At 41.9% G+C, this 24,951-nt stretch overlaps 1 protein-coding gene across 1 annotated transcript in view; it reads left to right on the top strand.

The window, feature by feature from the left end:
- ptk7b (protein tyrosine kinase 7b) overlaps positions 1-24,951 on the top strand; it is a 52,509-nt gene that overhangs the window by 9,681 nt on the left and 17,877 nt on the right. Inside the window, exons 2-5 of the mRNA XM_059565609.1 lie at positions 12,539-12,835; positions 19,435-19,537; positions 20,138-20,301; positions 23,532-23,679. Of these exons, the coding sequence (XP_059421592.1) occupies positions 12,539-12,835; positions 19,435-19,537; positions 20,138-20,301; positions 23,532-23,679 (712 nt within the window). The remainder of the gene's footprint in view (positions 1-12,538; positions 12,836-19,434; positions 19,538-20,137; positions 20,302-23,531; positions 23,680-24,951) is intronic.

The following is a 24,951-nucleotide window of genomic DNA, read 5'->3' on the forward strand; positions in this document are numbered from 1 at the left end:
TCATGTAACGAGCGTGACCTGATCACTGTAATCATGTGTTCTTCCTGGGCGATGACGGGCGAGTTACTCAGACAGGCCTCGTTAGTCAGGCTCGACCAGTTCTCCATCATCTCTGCAGAATCCACCATGAAGCATTTCCCCTGGGCTTTACAACATTGACATGTAATTAGCTGCATTTAGCTGTTCTGAATAAAGAGGCTCTGGTTGGTTCCATCGGTCATTGCTCTCCTGCAGACGTCTGCGCATCCCTTCAGCAGCTGAGCGTTTCTAACACAGACTCTTCTTCTCTCTGAGCCGGAGCAGATCAGATTGAATCCAGAGCCACAGACACACTGCTTTGGGGGATGGATGTGTGTGGTGTGGTCTGTGTTGGTAGGACAGTATTCTAGTGTGGAACTGAATCCAGCAGCTTCTTGAGGAGAGGTTAGATGTGTCTCTACCCATCAGCTCACATTAGGGCAGAAAAGAGTAGTCTTTAGACAAAGGATCAACAAACAATACAAAAACCACACACGTTTGAGAATGCAGTGCTCTGGCCTTGAGCTGTAGAGATCTGTTAAAGGTTTATTTTTAATCTTTCAAGTGTGTTCCCTACACATTTGTGACCCTGAACCACAAAACCAGTCATAAGGGTCAGTTTGTTTTCTGAATAAATGATCTCTCCATTGATGTGTGGTTTGTTCGGAGGACAGTATTTGTCTGAGATACAACTATTTGAAAATCTGGAATCTGAGGGAGCAACAAAATCTAAATATTGAGAAAATCATTAATTATCATAAAGTTGTTTAAATGAAGTTCTTGGCAATGCATATTACTAATCAAACATTAAGTTTTGATACATTTATAGTGAGAAATTTACAAAATATCTTCATGAAACATAATCTTTATTTTATTTCCTAATGATTTTTGGCATAAAAGAAAAATCATTCAACAATGCATTATTGGCTAGTGCTACAAATATAAGCGTGTTACTTATGACTGCTTTGTGCTCCAGGGACATATATTGTTTACATTGTTACATTTATTCCTTAGATTTTCTATACTTGGTCTTAAAAAGGTCTCAAGTTAAGCATCATAAAGCCTGCAGAATCCCTGCTGGTGTACTGTGAGCACTGCGCTGGATGAACAGAGAATCAATGGATGTTTTACACCGTCTTACAGGATGAAATCATTGGAAGGCCCTTCTAGACGTCTTGAAGGTGTGAGAGCGAGTGTAAGTCAGCAGGACTAATCTCACAGGAGTGTGTGGTCAGTCTCTGGTCAGGATTCCTCCATTATCAGCGGCTCAGAGATGTTAATGTACTGTGTCTAATCTGGTCTCAGAGCTCACGGCGCTCTGTGTTACCTTCAGGAGCGTCTCACGTCTCACACTCAGACTATTAGAGGTTCATTTAGTGTTCACTTCAGTGGAGATCATTTGAACTTCTAACAGATCCAGCACATTGGAGACCGTTAGGAGGATAATTATTGTTTCTGAAGTCATATACTGCCAGACACGATTAACTGGAAGAAATTTTGGACTATCATCTTTATCAGGGTTATGCACTCATGTCAAGTTGCTCATATCTCATGTCAAGTTTTAAGCAATGCAGTTTAAAGGATTGTTCTGACGATATAGTCTGTGCATGAAAAATGAAAGGAAAAACTGTTGTGTAAACTTCCCCTTAACCTTCATCCAGTCTGTAGAAGTATAAATGAGTTAGTGTGCCTGAGCTTTAGACGAGTATCTCAAAGAATGAGATTTGTGCTCTGTGGTTGTTGTAGTGAACTCTGCGTTTCTGTCCCTTCGAGCGTCTACTGTTGTTATTGAATTGTCAGAGAGAGAGTCAGATGAAAAAAGCACACTCACTGGTAAAGTAGTTACCGGGGAAATTGACAGTATTAATATGACACTGCTTTCAGCTTCATCCTGACCTAGTTTTCCTTCCCCCCCGGGGAGCGCAGCACTTCCACAGACGCTAATGGCAGCTAGAGATGAGATGACTGCACGCTCCAGCAGTGCTTCACGAGGCTTATGAGTGTGATCGGACAGGTCTTCACCAGGTCATGTGATGCTGATTGAGTGAGCAGGATGTGAGGGATCACACTCGTCCACTTCCTGGATCCTGACACACTGTGGTTGATAGACTGTGTTGAGGTTTCTAGGGTGTTGCTAGGGTGTTTTGGGTGGTTGCTAGACTGTGCTGTGGTTTCTAGGGTGTTGCTAGGGTGTTTTGGGTGGTTGCTAGACTGTATTGGGGTTTCTAGGGTTTTGCTAGGGTGTTCTGGGTGGCTGCTAGACTGTGTTGTGGTTTCTAGGGTGTTGCTAGGGTGTTCTGGGTGGTTGCTAGACTGTGTTGTGGTTTCTAGGGTGTTGCTAGGGTGTTCTGGGTGGTTGCTAGACTGTATTGTGGTTTCTAGGGTGTTGCTAGGGTGTTCTGGGTGGTTGCTAGACTGTTGTGGTTTCTATGGTGTTCTGGGTGGTTGGTAGGCTTTGTTGTGGTTTCTAGGGTGTTGCTAGGGTGTTCTGGGTGGTTGCTAGACTGTGTTGTGGTTTCTAGGGTGTTGCTAGGGTGTTTGGGGTGGTTGCTAGACTGTGTTGTGGTTTCTAGGGAGTTGCTAGGGTGTTCTGGGTGGTTGCTAGACTGTTGTGGTTGCTAGGGTGTTCTGGGTGGTTGCTAGACTGTGTTGTGGTTTCTAGGGTGTTGCTAGGGTGGTTTTGGGTGGTTGCTAGACTGTGTTGTGGTTTCTAGGGAGTTGCTAGGGTGTTCTGGGTGGTTGCTAGACTGTTGTGGTTGCTAGGGTGTTCTGGGTGGTTGCTAGACTGTGTTGTGGTTTCTAGGGTGTTGCTAGGGTGTTCTGGGTGGTTGCTAGACTGTTGTGGTTGCTAGGGTGTTCTGAGTGGTTGCTAGACTGTGTTGTGGTTTCTAGGGTGTTGCTAGGGTGGTTCTGGGTGGTTGCTAGACTGTTGTGGTTGCTAGGGTGTTCTGGGTGGTTGCTAGACTGTAGGTGTTTCTCAATGTCAAGGATCCTTCCTTCGGAGGCTAGGTGAGTCTCCTCTGTAGCATTCGGAGAACACGTAAATGGAACAGACTACCAAGTGCACGTCATTGCGTCATTACGTCAGTGAAAAGGTCCGTTTGAATAACGCTGTGAATGGTATCGTTAAATTACTAATGGACAACTTAACTAGTAATTTATAAAAGAAATGCCGATGACGCAACCAATTGTTAAATGACAGGTCCGGTTCAGTTAACCATTTGTATTTGTATAATTTACAATATCAATATGGTAGTAATTTGTACTGGCATTTAAACGTTAAACTTTACTTATATTTACTACAGTTATAACAAATGTTTAGTAACGTAAATAAAAGCCGTTAACGCTCCGACTCCGCTAACGTTCGACATTTTTGAATTTTTGAACAAGATAGCAAAGCTGCGCGCATAGGATTGTGGGTGATTTGAGAGCGCGAAGAGTGCGAAGGATACACATATGCATCCTTTCCTGTGTATGGGATATTTTTCGAACGAAGGACTCAGTCCTTTATTAGAAATTCCGAGGATCCTCGACATTGGAACAGTCCTTCGACGGATGTCGATGACGTAGCATCCTCAAAATACTGGCTTCCGAGGATCCTTCCTTGACATTGAGAAACACCTTGTGTTGTGGTTTCTAGGGAGTTGCTAGGGTGTTCTGGGTGGTTGCTAGGTGTTTTCTTCCTGTCTAAGAGCTGAATTCCCTTCAGAATTCTCTCTCTTGTTAACCAATGAATTTACACAATTTTTCCTGTTGTTCGTGACTTACTAAATACGGGTAATATAATAAAATAAGGTAAGGGTGCTCCAATCACGATCGGCCGATCGTTATGCGCATCTCGTCAGTAAAGCCGGTTCTCTAATCCGCGGTAGATTCCATCAGGTGTGTGATTTCACATAGAGCAGCTGTTACTACACAGAGCTGTTGTTAACTGAGAAGATGCACAAATAAACGCTGAAAATGAACGTGGATTTGTGGTTCTTCAAAGATAAAAACAGTTCTTGAAGGACTGAATGAATATAAGAAGCATCTTGATTTTGTTGTTGTTTGAGCTGATATTAATGCCTGTTTTGTGTAATTGTATATCATTTGCAGCACTAAGAGAATGTTTGACTTGGTTGATGGTAAACTGCTGAATTCACGGTGATAGTGTGTTCTGGTGTTCAGAGCTCAGGTTTTGTCCTGTGTAAGCATGTGGAGCTTTAGTGTGTCCCCGTCAAACACATCTTTGTCATCGGTGCTGACCTGAGGATTACTGGAGCGCAGCAGGAGCCTGAAAACTGACACCAGGGGCCCCAGTGCCTCCTCACGGGCCCTTGGCCCTCAATGCCTTCGAGCACGAGTGTGTGCTGCTAATCTTCTGCATCACAGATAGCATCTCAATCGCTGCAGACGGGCCGTGGCTGGCATGAACACTGAATCTGCGGTGCTGGCGTGTTTTGATCGTTGCGTGCCGTGTTTGCAGCGCTGGCTAATAAAGCGTGAGTAGATGCGGAGCTATGTTTGATCGCCCGCAGTGTTTGAGCCACTCAGCTGGAATATTTGGTTCAGTGGCTTTCTAGAGAGCATCTCTCGGCCTTCCTGTGCGTGTATCGACTTCCCTCCTCTGAGGACAAAGAGCTGTGTGTGTGAGAGCGTTTCTGAGCACTTGCTGGTCTGAAGATGCACTGCTGTGCCAAGCTCATCTGTCATGTTAAAGACTGAAAGGCTGTAAACCAATAAAAGCTCCATCAGCCGTGAGCGTCTTCATACGTGTGTGTTTAGGGCTGGAGATTGAGCTTTACTGTTTTTACTGCAGTAGCACTTTCTGTGAAGCCCATATTTATAATTCATTATAAGGGTATTCTTAAGGCATTATAATGAATGCATTATAAAAAGCCATAATACATCATTGTATGAATATTCATAAGAACAGTTTTAATGTATTTACTTGTTTGTGGTTTTACCTTTTAAGAGTATGATGGTTTATAATACACACAATGTATTATAAGTCTCATATCTCAGATTCACAGTATAAACAGTATAATAACAGAAGCAGTGATGAAGACTGTCTGCTGCAGATGTTATTCAGCTCTGTTCAGATCAGTAACTGTGATGATATTACAAGATTTGACACTGTTGATGTAAAATTCAACTGATGTGTGAGAATTATCATTCATCACTTATTCATAATCTGATTTTAATCTTAATGTATGATTGCTTCATATAAAAACACTTTAAACACATCAGTAATATTCACTTAATGAAATGAATTATGCTGTCAGTATGTAAAATTACCCATTATATATTTCTTATGTAATACTACTTACCACTATAGTGTGTGTGTGTGTGTGTGTGTGTGTGTGTGTGTGTGTGTGTTTGTAAACATGGGGTCTGCAGGACAGAGACATTATTCCCAGTGACAGAAATAAGATCCTGTGTAATTGACCTTTGACCTTCCTCTCTGGTTACCGTGGTAACAGGGCGTCTCTGTTGGCTTTGTCTTGTGTCTGTGTGCCAGCGTCTGCTCTCTGGGCCGTGTTGAGGTGCATTATGGGATCCTCAGCAGGTCATGAGCGAGTGCATTAGGCTCTGATGGGCTCCTGGCTCGAGGATTCTTGGCAGGTCTGGGTTTGTGTTTCCAGAAGATCCGGGCGGATCAATGTGCTTGGAGCACTGGACGGGAAACAGAATGTCTGAGACACAGCGGAGCCATCGCTTCTCCCCGGCCACACTTACTTCACCAAACCTGAGCTACTGTCTCATCCCATAGACTGAAACACAGCACTCAAAACTATCTATCTGTGTGTGTGTGTGTGTGTGTGTGTGTGTATGGTGACAGATTCTGAGCCACAGCTCTGAAACACACTTGTGTTCATGAACATGAGATCTGTTTGATGTGTGTGTGTCTTCTGAACTGTAAGTACTGTGTGACGTGTTCTCTCTCTCAGATCACAGCAGAGAAACCGACTGAAGTCACATGGACATGTTAGAGGAATAATAACACACACCTGGTTTAGTGAAGGACTCTGCTCTAGCGCCCCCTGCAGTCCTTAGCTCTGAGGATTCAGGACAGATCCTTTTAAAGCAGCTTCACACAAATAATCAGGAACATGTAGAAAATATTCCTTAGCTCTACTGAAGACAATAGAGTCATTATTTAGATCAGTTCAGTTCGGGTTTTGTTCTAATCTGTCTTTCAGAAGTAGTTGTAAATAAATGACCTCCCGCTCACAGATTGTGCCTGTGTTTCTGTGTGATAGACAGTAAAGCAACATGACAAGCCGTCAGGGGCTTATGGGATATCATCCTGACATGGTTCACGTCCCCACGGCAGCCATTCACAAACAATTCATATCTCAGCCATCAGCAACGTGATTGTATGGGGCAGCTGTGGCCTAATGGTTAAAGAGCTGGAATAGTTACCCGAAGGTCACAGGTTCGAGGCAGGAGTTGTATGTGGGGGGGAGTGAATGAACAGCGCTCTCTTCCTCCCTCAATACTCATGACTGAAGTGTCCTTGAGCAAGGCACTGAACCCCCAGTTGCTCCCCGGTGCTGGATCTATAGCTGCCCACTGCTCTGGGTGTGTGTTCACTTCTCACTGCTGTGTGTGTGCACTTGGATGGGTTAAATGCAGAGCACCAATTCTATGGTATGTATGGGTTACCATACTTAATGTCACGACTTTCACTTTAAGTGCAGATGCAGTATAATGAGAGTGTGTTCACTGCATACACTGCTTTATGTGTGTGAGTGTGAGTGTTTTATAGTGTGTGTGTGTGTGTGTGTGTGTGTGTGTGTGTATGTTTTTGGGCACAAATTTGTTTTCCTAAGTGAATAAGTCTGACAGTGTTTCACTGCTGATCCTCTGTTGGATTAAAAAGTCAATATTTTTTATAAATCATGCCTCAATTCATAATTGAATTATAATTTAGAGACCTATTATAAAGCAGGTTGTCAGTTGTATTTGTAATTCAGTTGTAGTTCGTTTTGTTTACATCTGTAGATCTGAAACAGAACTGAATATGAAGTGAATAACAGAACATTCTCTGAACACTACAAGCGAGCAGCTTTTAAATCTTTTTAATATTAATGAGCTCCTCAGCATAATGTGTGTTTCCCAGCATCCTCTCTTTTGTGTGAAGCACTCTGGGAATCCCTGATCTGTTCATCTGTCCTCTGATACAACAGCTCTGGGGGTCTGGCAGGTTTAAGGGTTTCAGGGTTTAGTGAACTATAATAATCAAGTCAAGTCAAGTCACCTTGGGGGCCAGTTCTCCTCTGACCAGACGAAACCAGTAGTTCAATTCCAGGCTGCAGCAAAGTCAGATTGTGCAGAAGAATCATCTGTTTCCTGTGGTCTTGTACTTGTGCTCCTCTGAGACAAGGTCTTTACAGGGGATCTGTATCTGGGGCTCTAGTTGTCCTGGTCTCCGCTGTCTTTCAGGGATGTAGAGGTCCTTTCTAGGTGCTGATCCAGCATCTGGTCTGGATACGTACTGGATCCGGGTGACTGCAGTGACCCTCTGATCTGGACACAGACTGGATCTGGTGGCTACGGTGACCTCCGAATAAGAGAGAAACAGACAAATATTAGCGTAGATGCCATTCTTCTAATGATGTAGCAAGTACATAGGGTGTTATGGGAAGTGTTTCCGGTTCCGGTTTACCTAATTAATGCAGCCTAAAAATCCTTTAACGGATTTGGATAATAAAAGCATATTAGTATGTTATGTGTAAGCCAGGTTAAAGAGATGGGTCTTTAATCTAGATTTAAACTGCAAGAGTGTGTCTGCCTCCCGAACAATGTTAGGTAGGTTATTCCAGAGTTTGGGCGCCAAATAGGAAAAGGATCTGCCGCCTGCAGTTGATTTTGATATTCTAGGTATTATCAAATTGCCTGAGTTTTGAGAACGTAGCGGACGTAGAGGATTATAATGTAAAAGGAGTTCATTCAAATACTGAGGTGCTAAACCATTCAGGGCTTTATAAGTAATAAGCAATATTTTAAAATCTTTTAGGTCCTATAATTAACACCTCTGTTTTTTCAGAATTTAGCAGTAAGAAATCACTCGTCATCCAGTTTTTTATATCGACTATGCAATCCATTAGTTTTTCAAATTGGTGTGTTTCACCGGGCTGCGAAGAAATATAGAGTTGAGTATCATCAGCATAACAGTGAAAGGTAACACCATGTTTCCTGATGATATCTCCCAAGGGGTAACATATAAAGCGTGAAGAGTAGCGGCCCTATTACTGAGCCTTGAGGTACTCCATACTGCACTTGTGATCGATAGGATATATCTTCATTCACTGCTACGAACTGATGGCGGTCATATAAGTACGATTTAAACCATGCTAATGCACTTCCACTGATGCCAACAAAGTGTTCAAGTCTATGCAAAAGAATATTGTGGTCAATTGTGTCAAACGCAGCACTAAGATCCAATAAAACTAATAGAGAGATACACCCACGATCAGATGATAAGAGCAGATCATTTGTAACTCTAAGGAGAGCAGTCTCAGTACTATGATACGGTCTAAATCCTGACTGGAAATCCTCACATATACCATTTTTCTCTAAGAAGGAATATAATTGTGAGGATACCACCTTTTCTAGTATCTTGGACAGAAAAGGGAGATTCGAGATTGGTCTATAATTAACTAGTTCTTTGGGGTCAAGCTGTGGTTTTTTGATGAGAGGCTTAATAACAGCCAGTTTGAAGGTTTTGGGGACATATCCTAATGACAATGAGGAATTAATAATAGTCAGAAGAGGATCTATGACTTCTGGAAGCACCTCTTTCAGGAGCTTAGATGGTATAGGGTCTAACATCCATGTTGTTGGTTTAGATGATTTAACAAGTTTATACAATTCTTCCTCTCCTATAGTAGAGAATAATAGTATAATAATCCCTCATATATTCCTAATCTGAAATAACCCAGTCTCTGCGCAGATGTAAGTGTATTCTCATATATATATATCTCTCAAGGTTTGTGGTGTGTTTATGAAGCAGACTGTGCTTCGTTTAGTGGATGATCTCAGCGTTCTTCAGCAAGAACACTGCTTTAATCTCTTTTCCATCTCTTTTTCACACAGTTTCCATATTTAGCTTGGATCATCCACACTGAAAGAGCTTTTCTTTGGCAGTTAGTTGATCAGATAGGAAGAGCAGATCATCAGCTCTTATCAAGAGCGTTGTGTTCATCAGCTCTGAATGCTGAGTGTTTTTGTTTCTAAGTGAATGATAATGACTGTGTTTGCTGTTTGAAGGCGTTATCTTTGGAGAACTGCAGGAAATGCTTAACTGGAAGATTTAATAGTGGTGTAAAAGCCATGTAGTGTTTCATTCTAAAGGCTAGAGTTGGAATAATTAGTGTTTGTTGACATCTTTTCATGTCTTTTATAGTATCTGTATATTCTCAGTTGTAAAGCATTCACAATTAAATGATGATGATTATTATTATGACATACTTTACAGTTCAGTAGTAGTACATAGTATTGAAGCCTGTTTTTCTGACACTGAATAAAAAATAAGAAAACGTGATTGTATCCTTTTATCTCACAATTCTAAATTTATTTCTCGCAATTGCTGTTTTTTTAATGATATAATGCCGATATATTTTCATTGGAAGACTGCTGTATTTCCTTCATCTGAACATGTAGTTACAGAGCGTTCTGCTCATCTTCTGCTCGTCTGGAAGCACTGTTTATTCTTTATCCAGGGATCTTAGGCCAAATTTTTTCGGCGCTGTTGTAAATCCATCTGGTCACGGATCGCACACTCTTGTTCTGTGGAGACGGACCGATGGATGTGAATGAGTGAAACACGTCCCTCGTGACAGAACTCACTCTCGTTCACGAGTTTAATGAAGACGAGCCTGTTTCAGCCTGACTTTTGTTCCCCGAGGCTCTGTGATATAAGCCAAACTTGCATCACATTATTCTCAGTTTTGGTTGATAGCCCACCTTAAATGTAATATTTCAGTAATTTCTCAACACATTCACATGCTCCCATTCTCTGATGCAGTGTTATTGTATTGTCACTGTTTACCTTTTTATGTTTTTGTTAAAATTGTAATTAAATTTAGTTTTTATATTTTCTACTTTCATGTTAATTTAAGTTTTTCATAATTGTGTTCTGGGTTTTTGTCATATTTATTCGTTTTTGTTGTTTTTAAATTAGTGCTGGGCAAGGATAAATTTTTTATTGCAGTTAATCACATTGTTATGCACCAAACTAATAATGCATTCAAAAGTAGTGTATTGTGCACTTTTTTCATTTAAAAGTGTGATCACTCCATTTAGCAGTCCCTGCCTGCTTAACTAACCCGTAAACAAGCGCTTAACTAACCTGTAGACAAGTGCTTAACTGACTCGGAAACAAGCGCTTAACAAGCACTTAACTAACCCATAAACAAGCGCTTAACTAACCCGTAAACAAGCGCTTAACTAACCCGTAAACAAGCGCTTATCTAACCCGTAAACAAGCGATTAACTAACCCGTAGACAAGTGCTTAACTGACTCGGACACAAGCGCTTAACAAGCACTTAACTAACCCATAAACAAGCGCTTAACTAACCCGTAAACAAGCGCTTAACAAGCACTTAACTAACCCGTAAACAAGTGCTTAACTAACCCGTAAACAAGCGATTAACTAACCCGTAGACAAGTGCTTAACTGACTCGGACACAAGCGCTTAACAAGCACTTAACTAACCCATAAACAAGCGCTTAACTAACCCATAAACAAGCGCTTAACTAACCCGTAAACAAGCGCTTAACTAACCCGTAAACAAGCGCTTAACTAACCCGTAAACAAGCGCTTAACTAACCCGTAAACAAGCGCTTAACTAACCCGTAAACAAGCGCTTAACTAACCCGTAGACAAGTGCTTAACTGACTCGGAAACAAGCGCTTAACAAGCACTTAACTAACCCATAAGTAAACAAGCGCTTAACTAACCCGTAAACAAGCGCTTAACTAACCCGTAGAAAAGTGCTTAACTGACTCGGAAACAAGCGCTTAACAAGCACTTAACTAACCCATAAACAAGTGCTTAACTAACCCGGAAACAAAGGCTTAACTAGCCCGTAAACAAGTGCTTAACTAACCCGGAAACAAGCGCCCACATGGAAAGAACCTATATGTGTATATATGCCACATATAGGCAAAATTGAGGTGCATATATGTGCATATACAGGAAATATAGGTCTCCTGTATTGCTTCTTCATATCCACATATAAGCCCTATACATACAAGATATGTCTTCTATATAGCTAATGGCAGGATCTGGTCATTTTGTAGCTCATATCCCATTTTTGACTGTCATACATGATGCCTAGCTCATATTTCCTATTATCAAGGCAAAAATAAAGATATGTGCGAACATGTGAAATTGGTATCACATGTGATTGGCATGTTATGGAATTTAACTATGGCAGTATATTAACATGATATACAGAGCCGGACAGTAACGGAGTACATTTACTTGAGTACAGTACTTAAGTACAATTTTGAGGGATCTTTACTTTACTCGAGTATCATTTTTGGGGAGTACTCATGACTTTACTCAACTACATTTGAGAGGCAAATATTGTACTCTTTACTCCGCTACATTTCTATCCATAACCGTAAGTACCTGTTACTTCTTCGGCCCCGTCCACACGGAGACGGACCCCCGATCTTTTTTTCCCTCGTCTCAAGAAATATCCGCGTCCACACGAAACCAATGTAGTACACATGCCAGACCAGCATGTGGCGCTGTAATTCTGCCACAGAGATACACTTAAAACGGAGAAGACATGGATTTGCTGATAAACCTTGCGTGTGGTACACAAGCGAACATGGAACAATACTATCTATTAATCCGTGTTAATGTTACCGTTCAGTGTTTGTTCATGTTTTTGTTGCTGTTACGTGATGTAGTGGTGTTTGACTAGGGGCCAGACGTGGGCTGATGACGCCATATTTTCAGAAAATGTGCGGATTCGCCGTCGAGAAGAAACGCAAAGGCGGCGTTTTTAAACATATCTACTCTGGGAGGAGGAGGATGAGGCGAGTCATGACAGACCTTGAAAGAATAATAAAGATAGTTTTTTTTTCTGTTCAGTTTTTTTTTGTCTTATTTTTGTTCTTGTACTATTTGATTGTTTTTGAAAATACATAATGTACATTTCTATATTTTGGACTTTTATTTATGTTGCCTAGCAGGTTTTTTGTCTTATTTTTGTTCTTGTACTATATTTTTTGTTTTGTACTATTTGATTGATCTTGAGTAAGTAAATAATGTACATTTCTACATTTTGGTTTGTTTTTGGGTAAGTTAAGAGCTGTAACCATAAAGGAACAAATAGTGATGTTCTTATTTAATATCAGTGTAACTTGAGTGTCATTGAGTGTTATAGTTTTTTGCTAGTAATTCAAAATAGATTTTATTTTTACATGTTCTGCTTTCATGTTAATTTGAGTGAATTTGTTGTGTTTTTGTGGTCTGATGTGAGTCTAAAGTGTTTGACTGGTTCTCTGTGTCTCTCAGTCTTCATCATCCAGGCGTCTTCGCTTCGGTTCTCCGAGGAGCCGCAGTCTCAGGATGCGTTACACGGCCGCAGTGCTATCCTGCGCTGTGAGCTCAGCGGCCCGGAGGACATGCGCTTCTGGTGGACACAGGACGGCCGTCGTGTGCAGGACTCGAACCGCCGCTTCCAGGAGGGCAGTAACCTGAAGTTCACGTCAGTGGACCGTCACACAGACACCGGCAGCTTCCAGTGTGTAGCGTCTAGCAACTCCACCGGAGACACCCTGACCTCCGCCAGCGCCTCCTTCAACATCAAGTGTGAGCTGTGACTGTGTGTGTGTGAGAGCTGCATCTGTGTGTGTGTGAGTGTGTGAGAGCTGCATTTGTGTGTGTGTGAGTGTGTGAGAGCTGCATCTGTGTGTGTGTGTGTGTGTGTGTGTGTGTGTGTGTGTGTGTGTGTGTGTGTGTGTGTGTGAGCTGCATCTGTGTGTGTGTGTGTGTGTGTGTGTGTGAGCTGCATCTGTGTGTGTGTGTGTGTGTGTGAGAGCTGCATCTGTGTGTGTGTGAGTGTGTGAGAGCTGCATCTGTGTGTGTGTGTGTGTGTGTGTGTGTGTGAGCTGCATCTGTGTGTGTGTGTGTGTGTGTGTGTGTGTGTGTGTGTGTGTGTGAGCTGCATCTGTGTGTGTGTGTGTGTGTTCAATTCAATTCAATTCAAGTTTATTTGTATAGCGCTTTTTACAATACAAATCGTTACAAAGCAACTTTACAGAAAATTATGTTTCTACAATATTTAGTAGTAGCTAGTAGTTTGTGCACGTTTGACAGGATTTTAGAAAAATAAAAATAATAATAATAATAATACAAGACGTAGTCAGCTAGATGATGAACTATCAATATTATTAATTAATAGTAATTATATGATGCAGTCACACTTGTAGCAATAATTGTTAGTTCTGTTTGTTGATTCAAGGTTAGGATCATCTGGGGTCCTCTGAGGGTCAGCATCATCTCTTCTCAGGTGTTCTGGATCCAGACTGGAGCTTGTGTAAATCCTAGTTACCACGGGATGTTAATCCCGTGGCAAAACATAGAAACAAAATAGAGACATCATTAGCATAGCTGCTGATCCAACAGAGTAAAATTAGCTTAACCCAAGCTAAAGAATAAAAATGCAGATGCAACTACACTCACAATTTAAGAGATACATTATTCGAATGCTTGGCGAAAGAGATGCGTTTTTAATCTAGATTTAAACAGAGAGAGTGTGTCTGAACCCCGAACATTATCAGGAAGGCTATTCCAGAGTTTGGGAGCCAAATGTGAGAAAGCTCTACCTCCTTTAGTGGACTTTGCTATCCTAGGAACTACCAAAAGTCCAGCGTTTTGTGACCTTAGGGAGCGTGATGGGATGTAGCGTGGTAGAAGGCTAGTTAGGTACGCAGGAGCTAAACCATTTAGGGCCTTATAGGTAAGTAATGATAATTTGTAACTGATACGGAACTTAATAGGTAGCCAGTGCAGAGACTGTAAAATTGGGGTAATATGATCATATTTTCTTGACCTGGTAAGGACTCTAGCTGCTGCATTTTGGACGACCTGTAGCTTGTTTATTGACGAAGCAGGACAACCACCTAGAAGTGCATTACAATAGTCCAGTCTAGAGGTCATGAAACATGAACTAGCTTTTCTGCATCAGAAACAGATAACATGTTTCGTAGCTTGGCAATGTTTCTAAGATGGAAGAATGCAGTTTTTGTAACATTGGAAATATGATTTTCAAAAGACAAATTGCTGTCCAATATAACACCCAGATTTCTGACTGTAGAGGAAGTAACAGTACATCCGTCTAGTTGCAGATTGTAATCTACAAGATTCTGTGTGGTGTTTTTTGGTCCAATAATTAATATCTCTGTCTTATCCGAATTTAATTGGAGAAAATTATTTGTCATCCAATCTTTTACATTTTTAACACACTCTGTTAGCTTAGATAATTGGGAAGTTTCATCTGGTCTCGTTGAGATATATAGCTGAGCATCATCAGCATAACAGTGGAAGCTAATCCTGTATTTTCTAATAATATTACCAAGGGGCAACATGTATATTGAAAATAGAAGGGGACCTAGGACGGATCCTTGTGGCACTCCATATTTTACTGATGATAAATGAGATGACTCCCCATTTAAATAAACAAAATGGTAGCGATCGGACAGGTAGGATCTAAACCATCTTAGAGCCTGCCCTTGAATACCTGTATAGTTTTGTAATTGATCTATGAGTATGTCATGATCTATGGTGTCGAACGCAGCACTAAGATCAAGTAAAACTAGAAATGAGATGCAGCCTTGATCAGACGCAAGAAGCAGGTCATTTGTAATTTTAACAAGTGCAGTTTCTGTGCTATGGTGGGGCCTAAAACCTGACTGAAATTCTTCATACAGATCATTTTTATGCAGGAAGGTGCTCAATTGAGCAGACACAACTTTTTCTAATATTTTAGACATAAATGGAAGATTTGAAATAGGCCTATAATTTGCCAGTACACTAGGATCTAGTTTTGGTTTCTTAATAAGAGGCTTGATAACCGCCAGCTTGAATGGTTTTGGGACGTGACCTAAAGATAACGACGAGTTAATGATATTGAGAAGCGGTTCTTCGGCTACAGGTAACAGCTCTTTTAGTAATTTAGTGGGTACAGGATCTAATAAACATGTTGTTGGTTTAGATACAGTGATAAGTTTATTTAGCTCTTCCTGTCCTATATTTGTAAAGCACTGCAGTTTATCTTTGGGTGCGATGGATGAAACTGAAGTGTTAGACGCTGTAGAATCTACATTCGCTATTGTATTTCTAATGTTATCTATTTTATCAGTGAAGAAATTCATAAAGTCATTACTATTTAACGTTGGTGGAATATTTGAATCAGGTGGCGTCTGGTAATTTGTTAATTTAGCCACTGTGCTAAATAAAAACCTTGGATTGTTTTGGTTATTTTCAATGAGTTTGTGGATATGCTCTGCCCTAGCAGTTTTTAGAGCCTGTCTATAGCTGGACATACTGTTTTTCCATGCAATTTTAAAAACTTCCAAGTTAGTTTTTCTCCATTTGCGTTCAAGACTACGAGTTACTTTCTTGAGAGAGTGAGTATTACTGTTATACCATGGCACAGTACGTTTTTCTCTAACCTTTTTCAATTTGATGGGGGCAACAGCTTCTAATGTATTAGAGAAAATAATGCCCATGTTGTCAGTAATTTCGTCTAATTCATGTGTATTTTTGGGTACAAATAGCAGTTGAGATAGATCAGGCAGGTTATTTGCGAATCTGTCTTTGGTGGCTGGAACAATAGTTCTGCCCAGACGGTAACGCTGAGACATATAGTTAATATCAGTTATACGCAGCATGCACGATACAAGGAAATGGTCTGTAATATCATCACTTTGAGGTACCATATCTATAGCAGTAAGATCGATTCCATGCGATATAATTAGATCTAGTGTATGATTAAAACGATGAGTGGCCCGGTGACATTTTGCTTGACTCCAAAGGAGTTTATTAGGTCAGTAAACGCAAGTCCTAATGTATCATTTGCATTATCAACGTGAATATTAAAATCTCCCATGATTAGCGCCTTATCAACTGTAACTAGAAGGTCTGAGAGGAAATCTGCAAATTCTTTTAGGAATTCTGTATACGGCCCTGGTGGTCTATACACAGTAGCCAGAGCAAGAGATACATTAGACTTCTTTTGCATGTCTGACAGTGTAACATTTAGCAGAAGTATTTCAAAAGAGTTAAACCTGTATCCTGTTTTCTGGGTAACATTGAGAATATCACTATATATTGTTGCAACACCTCCTCCACGACCAGTCTGACGGGGCTCATGCTTATAACAGTAGTTTGGTGGAGTAGACTCATTTAGACCAAAATAATCATAAGAGTACATCAAAACTATTTTCTGTGATCATTTCATTTACAATAACTGCTTTGGGTGTGAGTGATCTAATATTTATGAGCCCAAACTTTAAAAATTGTTTTTGTTCATTTACTTTACATTTTTCTGGTTTAATTACGATAAGATTTTTTCTAGATCCTACATTATATTTTGACCTCACTATTCGGGGAACAGACACAGTCTTAATAGTTTTTACAGCACAAGTACTTTTATCATTTAAGCGGGTGGAACAAAAGTCATCATAATAGTTATTAGAGAATTGTCTTACTAGTCACATGGAGCGAAGTGTCCTGGAGATGTTGTCAGAAAGCAGCTCCGCTCCGATTCTGCTGGGGTGTAATCCATCAGCGCGAAACAGCCTAGGACGCTCCCAGAAAAGATTCCAGTTATTAACAAATAGCAGTTTCTGTTCTTTACACCATGACAACAACCATTCATTTAAAGCAACAAGTCTACTGAACCTTTCGTGTCCTCGTCGATACGTGGGCAGTGGTCCTGACACGACGATCGTCGCCGCGGGCGTCGTGCTGCGAACCGTCTCGATCAGGCTCCTGAAGTCCCTCTTCAGCGTCTCCGTCTGCCGCAGCGTGGTGTCGTTAACCCCGGCGTGAAGCACGACCGCTCTGGGGCTCTCGTCGACCTTCAGGATCGCGGGTATCTGTGTGTGAGAGCTGCATCTGTGTGTGTGTGTGTGTGTGTGTGTGTGAGCTGCGACTGTGTGTGTGTGTGTGTGTGAGAGCTGCATCTGTGTGTGTGTGTGTGTGTGAGAGCTGCATCTGTGTGTGTGTGTGTGTGTGTGTGTGTGTGTGTGTGTGTGTGTGAGCTGCGACTGTGTGTGTGTGTGTGTGTGTGTGTGAGCTGCGACTGTGTGTGTGTGTGTGTGTGTGAGAGCTGCATCTGTGTGTGTGTGTGTGTGTGTGAGCTGCGACTGTGTGTGTGTGTGTGTGTGAGAGCTGCATCTGTGTGTGTGTGTGTGTGTGTGTGTGAGAGCTGCATCTGTGTGTGTGTGTGTGTGAGCTGCGACTGTGTGTGTGTGTGTGTGTGTGTGTGTGTGTGTGAGAGCTGCATCTGTGTGTGTGTGTGAGTGTGTGAGAGCTGCATCTGTGTGTGTGTGTGTGTGTGTGTGTGTGTGTGTGAGAGCTGCATCTGTGTGTGTGTGTGTGTGTGAGAGCTGCATCTGTGTGTGTGTGTGTGTGTGTGTGTGTGTGTGTGTGTGTGTGTGTGTGTGAGCGAGCTGCGACTGTGTGTGTGTGTGTGTGTGTGAGAGCCGCATCTGTGTGTGTGTGTGTGTGAGCTGCGACTGTGTGTGTGTGTGTGTGTGTGAGAGCTGCATCTGTGTGTGTGTGTGTGTGTGTGTGTGTGTGAGAGCTGCATCTGTGTGTGTGTGTGAGCTGCGACTGTGTGAGTGTGTGTGTGCGTGTGTGTGTGTGTGTTTGTGTGTCTCTGGAAACAACACATCACAGCCTCAGGTTAACAAGTGCACTTCCATAATGTACTGAACATGCTGTATTTTCACACACTCATTTTGTATGAAAGATGGTTCAAGTGTTGACTAAATACATTTCAAATAGAGAGATAGTGTGTTCATATTCATGGTGTCCCAAAATAGCACAGTTGATTACACTTACTTTATCTTAAGAAGAACTAAAGAATCATTTTTAGGATATTAAGTACAAAATTAGTGCGCAAAAATAGAGCTCTTTCAGTACATTATGAAAGTGTGCTTTTTTTTAGTAATCTGGTGCTCTTGAGATGTCATGTCTCATATCATGAGTCTCTCTCGCTCTCTTCGAATTAACTGTGACATATTATACCCAAAAAATGATTCCGACACGTCATGTTTGCTTCAGTGTTTTTCTTTAATTGCTAATGTGATCTTTTCCGCCACAGACTTTAGTTGAGCTAAATTGGTTTTATCTAATTGTGTTCTTAAATTTAACAGCTGACAGCTATTCAACTGAATTCATTACAGACCTTTCTATCCAAGTTATCTGACATTATCAAGATCAGTTTGTTCTGACACAGTTTAACTCTGAGCTCTTCTCATATTTTATTACTTTTTTCTAAACTATAGCCAATAAACTGTGATATAATGTGAGAAATGTTGAAGTGTCTGAATAAATCTTGGTCTGAGTGTAAATAAATAATAAAAATTAAGAAAAAAACAACAACATGGATAACAAATAAATAAAATCCATCTAAATAAATAAAAAGATAAAGTGAGTCAGTTTAGAGTTAATCATGTTTAACTCTTAACGTTGTGAATAATTAATACAAAAGTAGCATCTGATGTCATCTTCTCCAAGTATGAAGAGCATTGTCTCAGTAAATGATGGAGTCAGTTCTTCAGATCTGGGGAGAAATGTTCCCCTCACATTGTGATATTTAGGACAAATCAGTTTCTCGTCCTCTATTTGCTGTAGATCACCGTGTCTACAGATCCTCTGCTCTTACTCTGTCCATGTGTCTATATGTCTTCCTCTCTCTATTTATAAACCATTGTTGCTTCATCTATATTTGGAGATCTCTCTCTCTCTCTCATGCTATCATCATGAAGCACTATGTGCATCTGTTTCAGACACGTGACTTTAAAATCATACTCCACATTTATGAGCATTAGATGGGCAAAATAATCAAACACAGAGAGACCAAGAAAACATGTTGATCACTGGATCTGACCCTAACAGCTCTCAGAAAACATCTGGACAGATCTCAAGTGAACACAAACCAATCATAACATTAGTTTGTATTTAGATTTATTTAAATGGAAAACATTTTAAAGTCATATTTTAGTCATGCTACATAATTACAGTTGTTTTGCTCAACATTATAATTGTGATTTACTGAACCGATGTATTTCGTTTTTTTATTTTTGTTGTTGAGGAAAATAGCAACATTTTGGATAAAGGGAGTTTTTTATTTTTTATTCTAGTCATGGTTTGTGGATGTTGTTGTGTGTCCTCAGGGCTGGAGAGGGGGCCAATTACAATGAACGAACCCGCCTCAGAGGCGGAGCTAGAGGAGGCTGAGCGAATCGTGCTGCAGTGTCACATTGATGGACATCCACGGTGAGTCCAGCGTCTGATTGGACACAGTGAAATATGAGTCTGATCCTCGCACAGAAATCCTGCAATATGTTATCAGTGAATGATGAAGGTTAAAATTGAAGCCCTGTCTCCAAAAAAAATAAAATTAAAAAGGTAATTGCGACTTCAATCTCTACTTTATTTGTTAGTCATGAGAGAAATTAGTTTTTGGCAATACAGGTAAAACTACACAACAACGTACCAACATCAATAATAACAATCGCACAGTTTTGTTCATTGAATTAAAGTTTAACAGCCTTGTAGCCAAAGGAACAAAATATTTTTATAGTATTTATATCTAGACATTGGAGTACGGAAACGTCGACCAGATAGAAGTCCTTCAAATTCTTCCTGAAGCACATGAGAACGATCAAGAGTCATTTTCATTGCCTGTTTAAGAATAACTTTATTAAAAATACTTAATTCCTCAAAATTCTGAGTTTATATCTTGCAAAATTGTGAGATAAATAATTTTTTTTTATTCTGGGACATAAAGTGTCTTCCGTAGGCTACAGATGTGTTTCTGATCATAGTCTACTGACTGTCGCTGATTCTGTGTAAAGATGTTTCTGACCTGAGCAGGCCGAGCAGTAAATGGTTCAAAGATGGAGTTCAGCTGGACAGAAAGGACCGGATCCTGACACTGACCAACCTCAGCACATGGGATTCTGGGATATACTCCTGCTGTGCTCAAAATGCTGCTGGAAAAGTGTGCAGTAACAGCAACATCACCCTCAATATTTTTGGTAAGATTATAGGGTTTGAATAGACACAAGCTCAGGTTCTTCTAGGTAAGATTTATAGATTAAAGATTAGTTTAGTTTGACGTGTGAGGAGACGTGCTGTTTATGTAGACTGCTTGAGCGTGTCAGTGATGCCCTCACGTGCGCACTCAGGTTTTATTGTGTGTGTTCTCCAATGTTTGTCACCTCATGTGTGCAACTAAGCAGAAATGTATAAAATATAACCCACCACCTCGGCCAGCATTCCCATCAGACTCCTGCGCTACTCATGCACACACCTGCAGACAGAATAATAGCTCTGCTGAAGAATAAAGAGATCAGCTGGAGCATGAAAATTACAAATGAAAGGAGAGAGCGTGAGGAGCGAGGATAAAGAGCTTTACCAGAAGAATAGTGGGTGGCAGTGAGAGTGAGATTTTACAAATACAGACAGACCTGAACATGTCTGTCTGATCTAGAGCGTTTCTGTCTGATCCCAGAGTGTGTCTGTCTGATCTAGAGCGTGTCTGTCTGATCCCAGAGCCTGTCTGTCTGATCTAGAGCGTTTCTGTCTGATCCCAGAGTGTGTCTGTCTGATCTAGAGCCTGTCTGTCTGATCTAGAGCCTGTCTGTCTGTCTGATCCCAGAGCGTGTCTGTCTGTCTGATCCCAGAGCGTGTCTGTCTGATCTAGAGCCTGTCTGTCTGATCTAGAGCCTGTCTGTCTGATCCCAGAGTGTGTCTGTCTGATCCCAGAGCCTGTCTGTCTGATCTAGAGCGTTTCTGTCTGATCCCAGAGTGTGTCTGTCTGTCTGATCCCAGAGTGTGTCTGTCTGTCTGATCCCAGAGCGTGTCTGTCTGATCTAGAGCGTTTCTGTCTGATCCCAGAGTGTGTCTGTCTGATCTAGAGCGTGTCTGTCTGATCCCAGAGCCTGTCTGTCTGATCCCAGAGTGTGTCTGTCTGTCTGATCCCAGAGCGTGTCTGTCTGATCTAGAGCGTTTCTGTCTGATCCCAGAGTGTGTCTGTCTGATCTAGAGCGTGTCTGTCTGATCCCAGAGCCTGTCTGTCTGATCTAGAGCGTTTCTGTCTGATCCCAGAGTGTGTCTGTCTGATCTAGAGCCTGTCTGTCTGATCTAGAGCCTGTCTGTCTGTCTGATCCCAGAGCGTGTCTGTCTGTCTGATCCCAGAGCGTGTCTGTCTGATCTAGAGCCTGTCTGTCTGATCTAGAGCCTGTCTGTCTGATCCCAGAGTGTGTCTGTCTGATCTAGAGCCTGTCTGTCTGATCCCAGAGCGTGTCTGTCTGTCTGATCCCAGAGCGTGTCTGTCTGTCTGATCCCAGAGCGTGTCTGTCTGTCTGATCCCAGAGCGTGTCTGTCTGATCTAGAGCCTGTCTGTCTGATCCCAGAGTGTGTCTGTCTGATCTAGAGCCTGTCTGTCTGATCCCAGAGCGTGTCTGTCTGTCTGATCCCAGAGCGTGTCTGTCTGATCTAGAGCGTGTCTGTCTGATCTAGAGCGTGTCTGTCTGATCCCAGAGCCTGTCTGTCTGATCTAGAGCCTGTCTGTCTGATCCCAGAGTGTGTCTGTCTGATCTAGAGCCTGTCTGTCTGATCCCAGAGCGTGTCTGTCTGTCTGATCCCAGAGCGTGTCTGTCTGTCTGATCCCAGAGCGTGTCTGTCTGATCTACAGCCTGTCTGTCTGATCTAGAGCCTGTCTGTCTGTCTGATCCCAGAGCGTGTCTGTCTGTCTGATCCCAGAGCGTGTCTGTCTGTCTGATCCCAGAGCGTGTCTGTCTGTCTGATCCCAGAGCGTGTCTGTCTGTCTGATCCCAGAGCGTGTCTGTCTGTCTGATCCCAGAGCGTGTCTGTCTGATCCCAGAGCCTGTCTGTCTGATCTAGAGCCTGTCTGTCTGATCCCAGAGCGTGTCTGTCTGATCTAGAGCCTGTCTGTCTGATCCCAGAGCGTGTCTGTCTGTCTGATCCCAGAGCGTGTCTGTCTGATCTAGAGCCTGTCTGTCTGATCCCAGAGCGTGTCTGTCTGATCTAGAGCCTGTCTGTCTGATCCCAGAGCGTGTCTGTCTGTCTGATCCCAGAGCGTGTCTGTCTGTCTGATCCCAGAGCGTGTCTGTCTGATCCCAGAGCGTGTCTGTCTGATCCCAGAGCGTGTCTGTCTGATCCCAGAGCGTGTCTGTCTGATCTAGAGCCTGTCTGTCTGATCTAGAGCCTGTCTGTCTGATCCCAGAGCGTGTCTGTCTGATCTAGAGCGTGTCTGTCTGATCTAGAGCGTGTCTGTCTGATCTAGAGCCTGTCTGATCTCAGAGCGTGTCTGTCTGATCTAGAGCCTGTCTGTCTGATCCCAGAGCGTGTCTGTCTGATCTAGAGCCTGTCTGTCTGATCCCAGAGCGTGTCTGTCTGTCTGATCCCAGAGCGTGTCTGTCTGATCCCAGAGCGTGTCTGTCTGATCCCAGAGCGTGTCTGTCTGATCTAGAGCCTGTCTGTCTGATCCCAGAGCGTGTCTGTCTGATCTAGAGCCTGTCTGTCTGATCCCAGAGCGTGTCTGTCTGTCTGATCCCAGAGCGTGTCTGTCTGTCTGATCCCAGAGCGTGTCTGTCTGTCTGATCCCAAAGCGTGTCTGTCTGATCCCAGAGCATGTCTGTCTGATCCCAGAGCGTGTCTGTCCGTCTGATCCCAGAGCGTGTCTGTCCGTCTGATCCCAGAGCGTGTCTGTCCGTCTGATCCCAGAGCGTGTCTGTCCGTCTGATCCCAGAGCGTGTCTGTCCGTCTGATCCCAGAGCGTGTCTGTCCGTCTGATCCCAGAGCGTGTCTGTCCGTCTGATCCCAGAGCGTGTCTGTCCGTCTGATCCCAGAGCCTGTCTGTCCGTCTGATCCCAGAGCCTGTCTGTCTGATCCCAGAGCGTGTCTGTCTGATCCCAGAGCGTGTCTGTCCGATCCCAGAGCGTGTCTGTCCGATCCCAGAGCCTGTCTGTCCGATCCCACAGCCTGTCTGTCCGATCCCTGAGCGTGTCTGTCCGATCCCTGAGCGTGTCTGTCTGATCCCTGAGCGTGTCTGTCTGATCCCTGAGCGTGTCTGTCTGATCCCTGAGCGTGTCTGTCTGATCCCTGAGCGTGTCTGTCTGATCCCACAGCCTGTCTGTCTGATCCCTGAGCGTGTCTGTCTGATCTAGAGCTTGTCTGTCTGATCTGAAGCTTGCATGTCTGATCCGTAACTGTCTGATTATGTCTCTCTGTATGTGTTCAGATAAGTCGGTTCCCCGTGTGCTGGTGTCTCCGGTGGATCAGGTGGTTCTGCGTAACGAGGAGGCCGTGTTTCACTGTCAGTTCAGAGCCAAGCCGCCGCCGCTGATCGAGTGGTTCCATGACGCAGAACCCGTCGTCAACAAATCACAGTGAGAAGCTTCATATCTCTGAATGTTTCCTGTGCTAACACCACATGCAGACGCTCACAAACAGGCTCCAGCTCTTTAATGGTCAGTTTTACATTCCTTAAGTGTTAAGAGGGTAAGAGCCCCTAAAATGACTAAAACTTACACTAAATGAAATTAAAGTGAAAACAGAAAATATATATTTTAAAAATACCTAAACTAAAAATAAAAATGATTAGAAACGGTGCGAATCTGTTGAGTGTAAAGTAGGGATGTAACGATATTATCAATATCGCGATAGCAAATAGTCTCTATATTTTCGTGGTCAAATGATGATATGAATTGATAGGTCTTCTGGGCAAAAAGTGCGGTTTTAAAATATATTTGTTTTGGGCCATTATGCTTTGGCACATTGTCTGTCAAATGAACTAAAACAGAAAGCACAATATGGTAAATCCTTTCATTAAGTCTGTTTTAGCTGCGTGTTTCAAAGCGAAGCGCACACTTCGTTCAGATAATCAACTCATGATCTGGTGTTTTCCGCATCTCAGAACGGCTATGTTCACTCTGAATGAATGCAGTCAACTCGTTTATTTCATGTGCTGTGAGTTTATCGTGCGTTTGGGAACACAGCAGCCACCAGTTAGCCTTTTTTTTTCGTGGAAGATGATTACAGCGTTTCACTAGATTTGTAGTGAGACGTGTTTTGTAAGCATGTTTTCAGTGAAGCTGGAGTTTTCCTTCAAAATAAAAGCTAATAGTACAGTATGAGTTGCTGACAGCTAGTTGTTTAAATGTAGTCCAAATTCAAAATATATCTCTTTCAAGTGTAGAAATTAGGAAAGAAGTATTCTAATTTCCCTACTGTAGTGTAAAGCCTATGAAATATAAATTTTCATTTATTTTACAGTGCAATTATTTTACAATATGGCTATTACTGTCATTGTTGTCATTATTATTATATTCACTTTTTTAAGAACATGGGTTGGAGCTCTTAATTTTGAACTCTCAAAGTGCATTAGATAGAATAGCATTTTTCCCAATTCTTAATTTCTTTTTTTCTTTTTAAATACCACAATAAATATCATATTGTGGACACACACACACACATACACACACACATGCATGTATATATTTCAGAAAAATGTTATGTTTATGTATATATATAAAATATAAAATATGTACATTTATAAACATGTAAATGTTTTCAAAATATAAACTGCATGTGTATGTATTTATATGTACATAATAAATATACATAATACACAAAAAATATAAAAATAAGCTCTAATTCAG

This window comes from Carassius carassius, chromosome 14 (assembly GCF_963082965.1).
Source record: "Carassius carassius chromosome 14, fCarCar2.1, whole genome shotgun sequence".
Taxonomy (NCBI): Eukaryota; Metazoa; Chordata; class Actinopteri; order Cypriniformes; family Cyprinidae; genus Carassius; species Carassius carassius.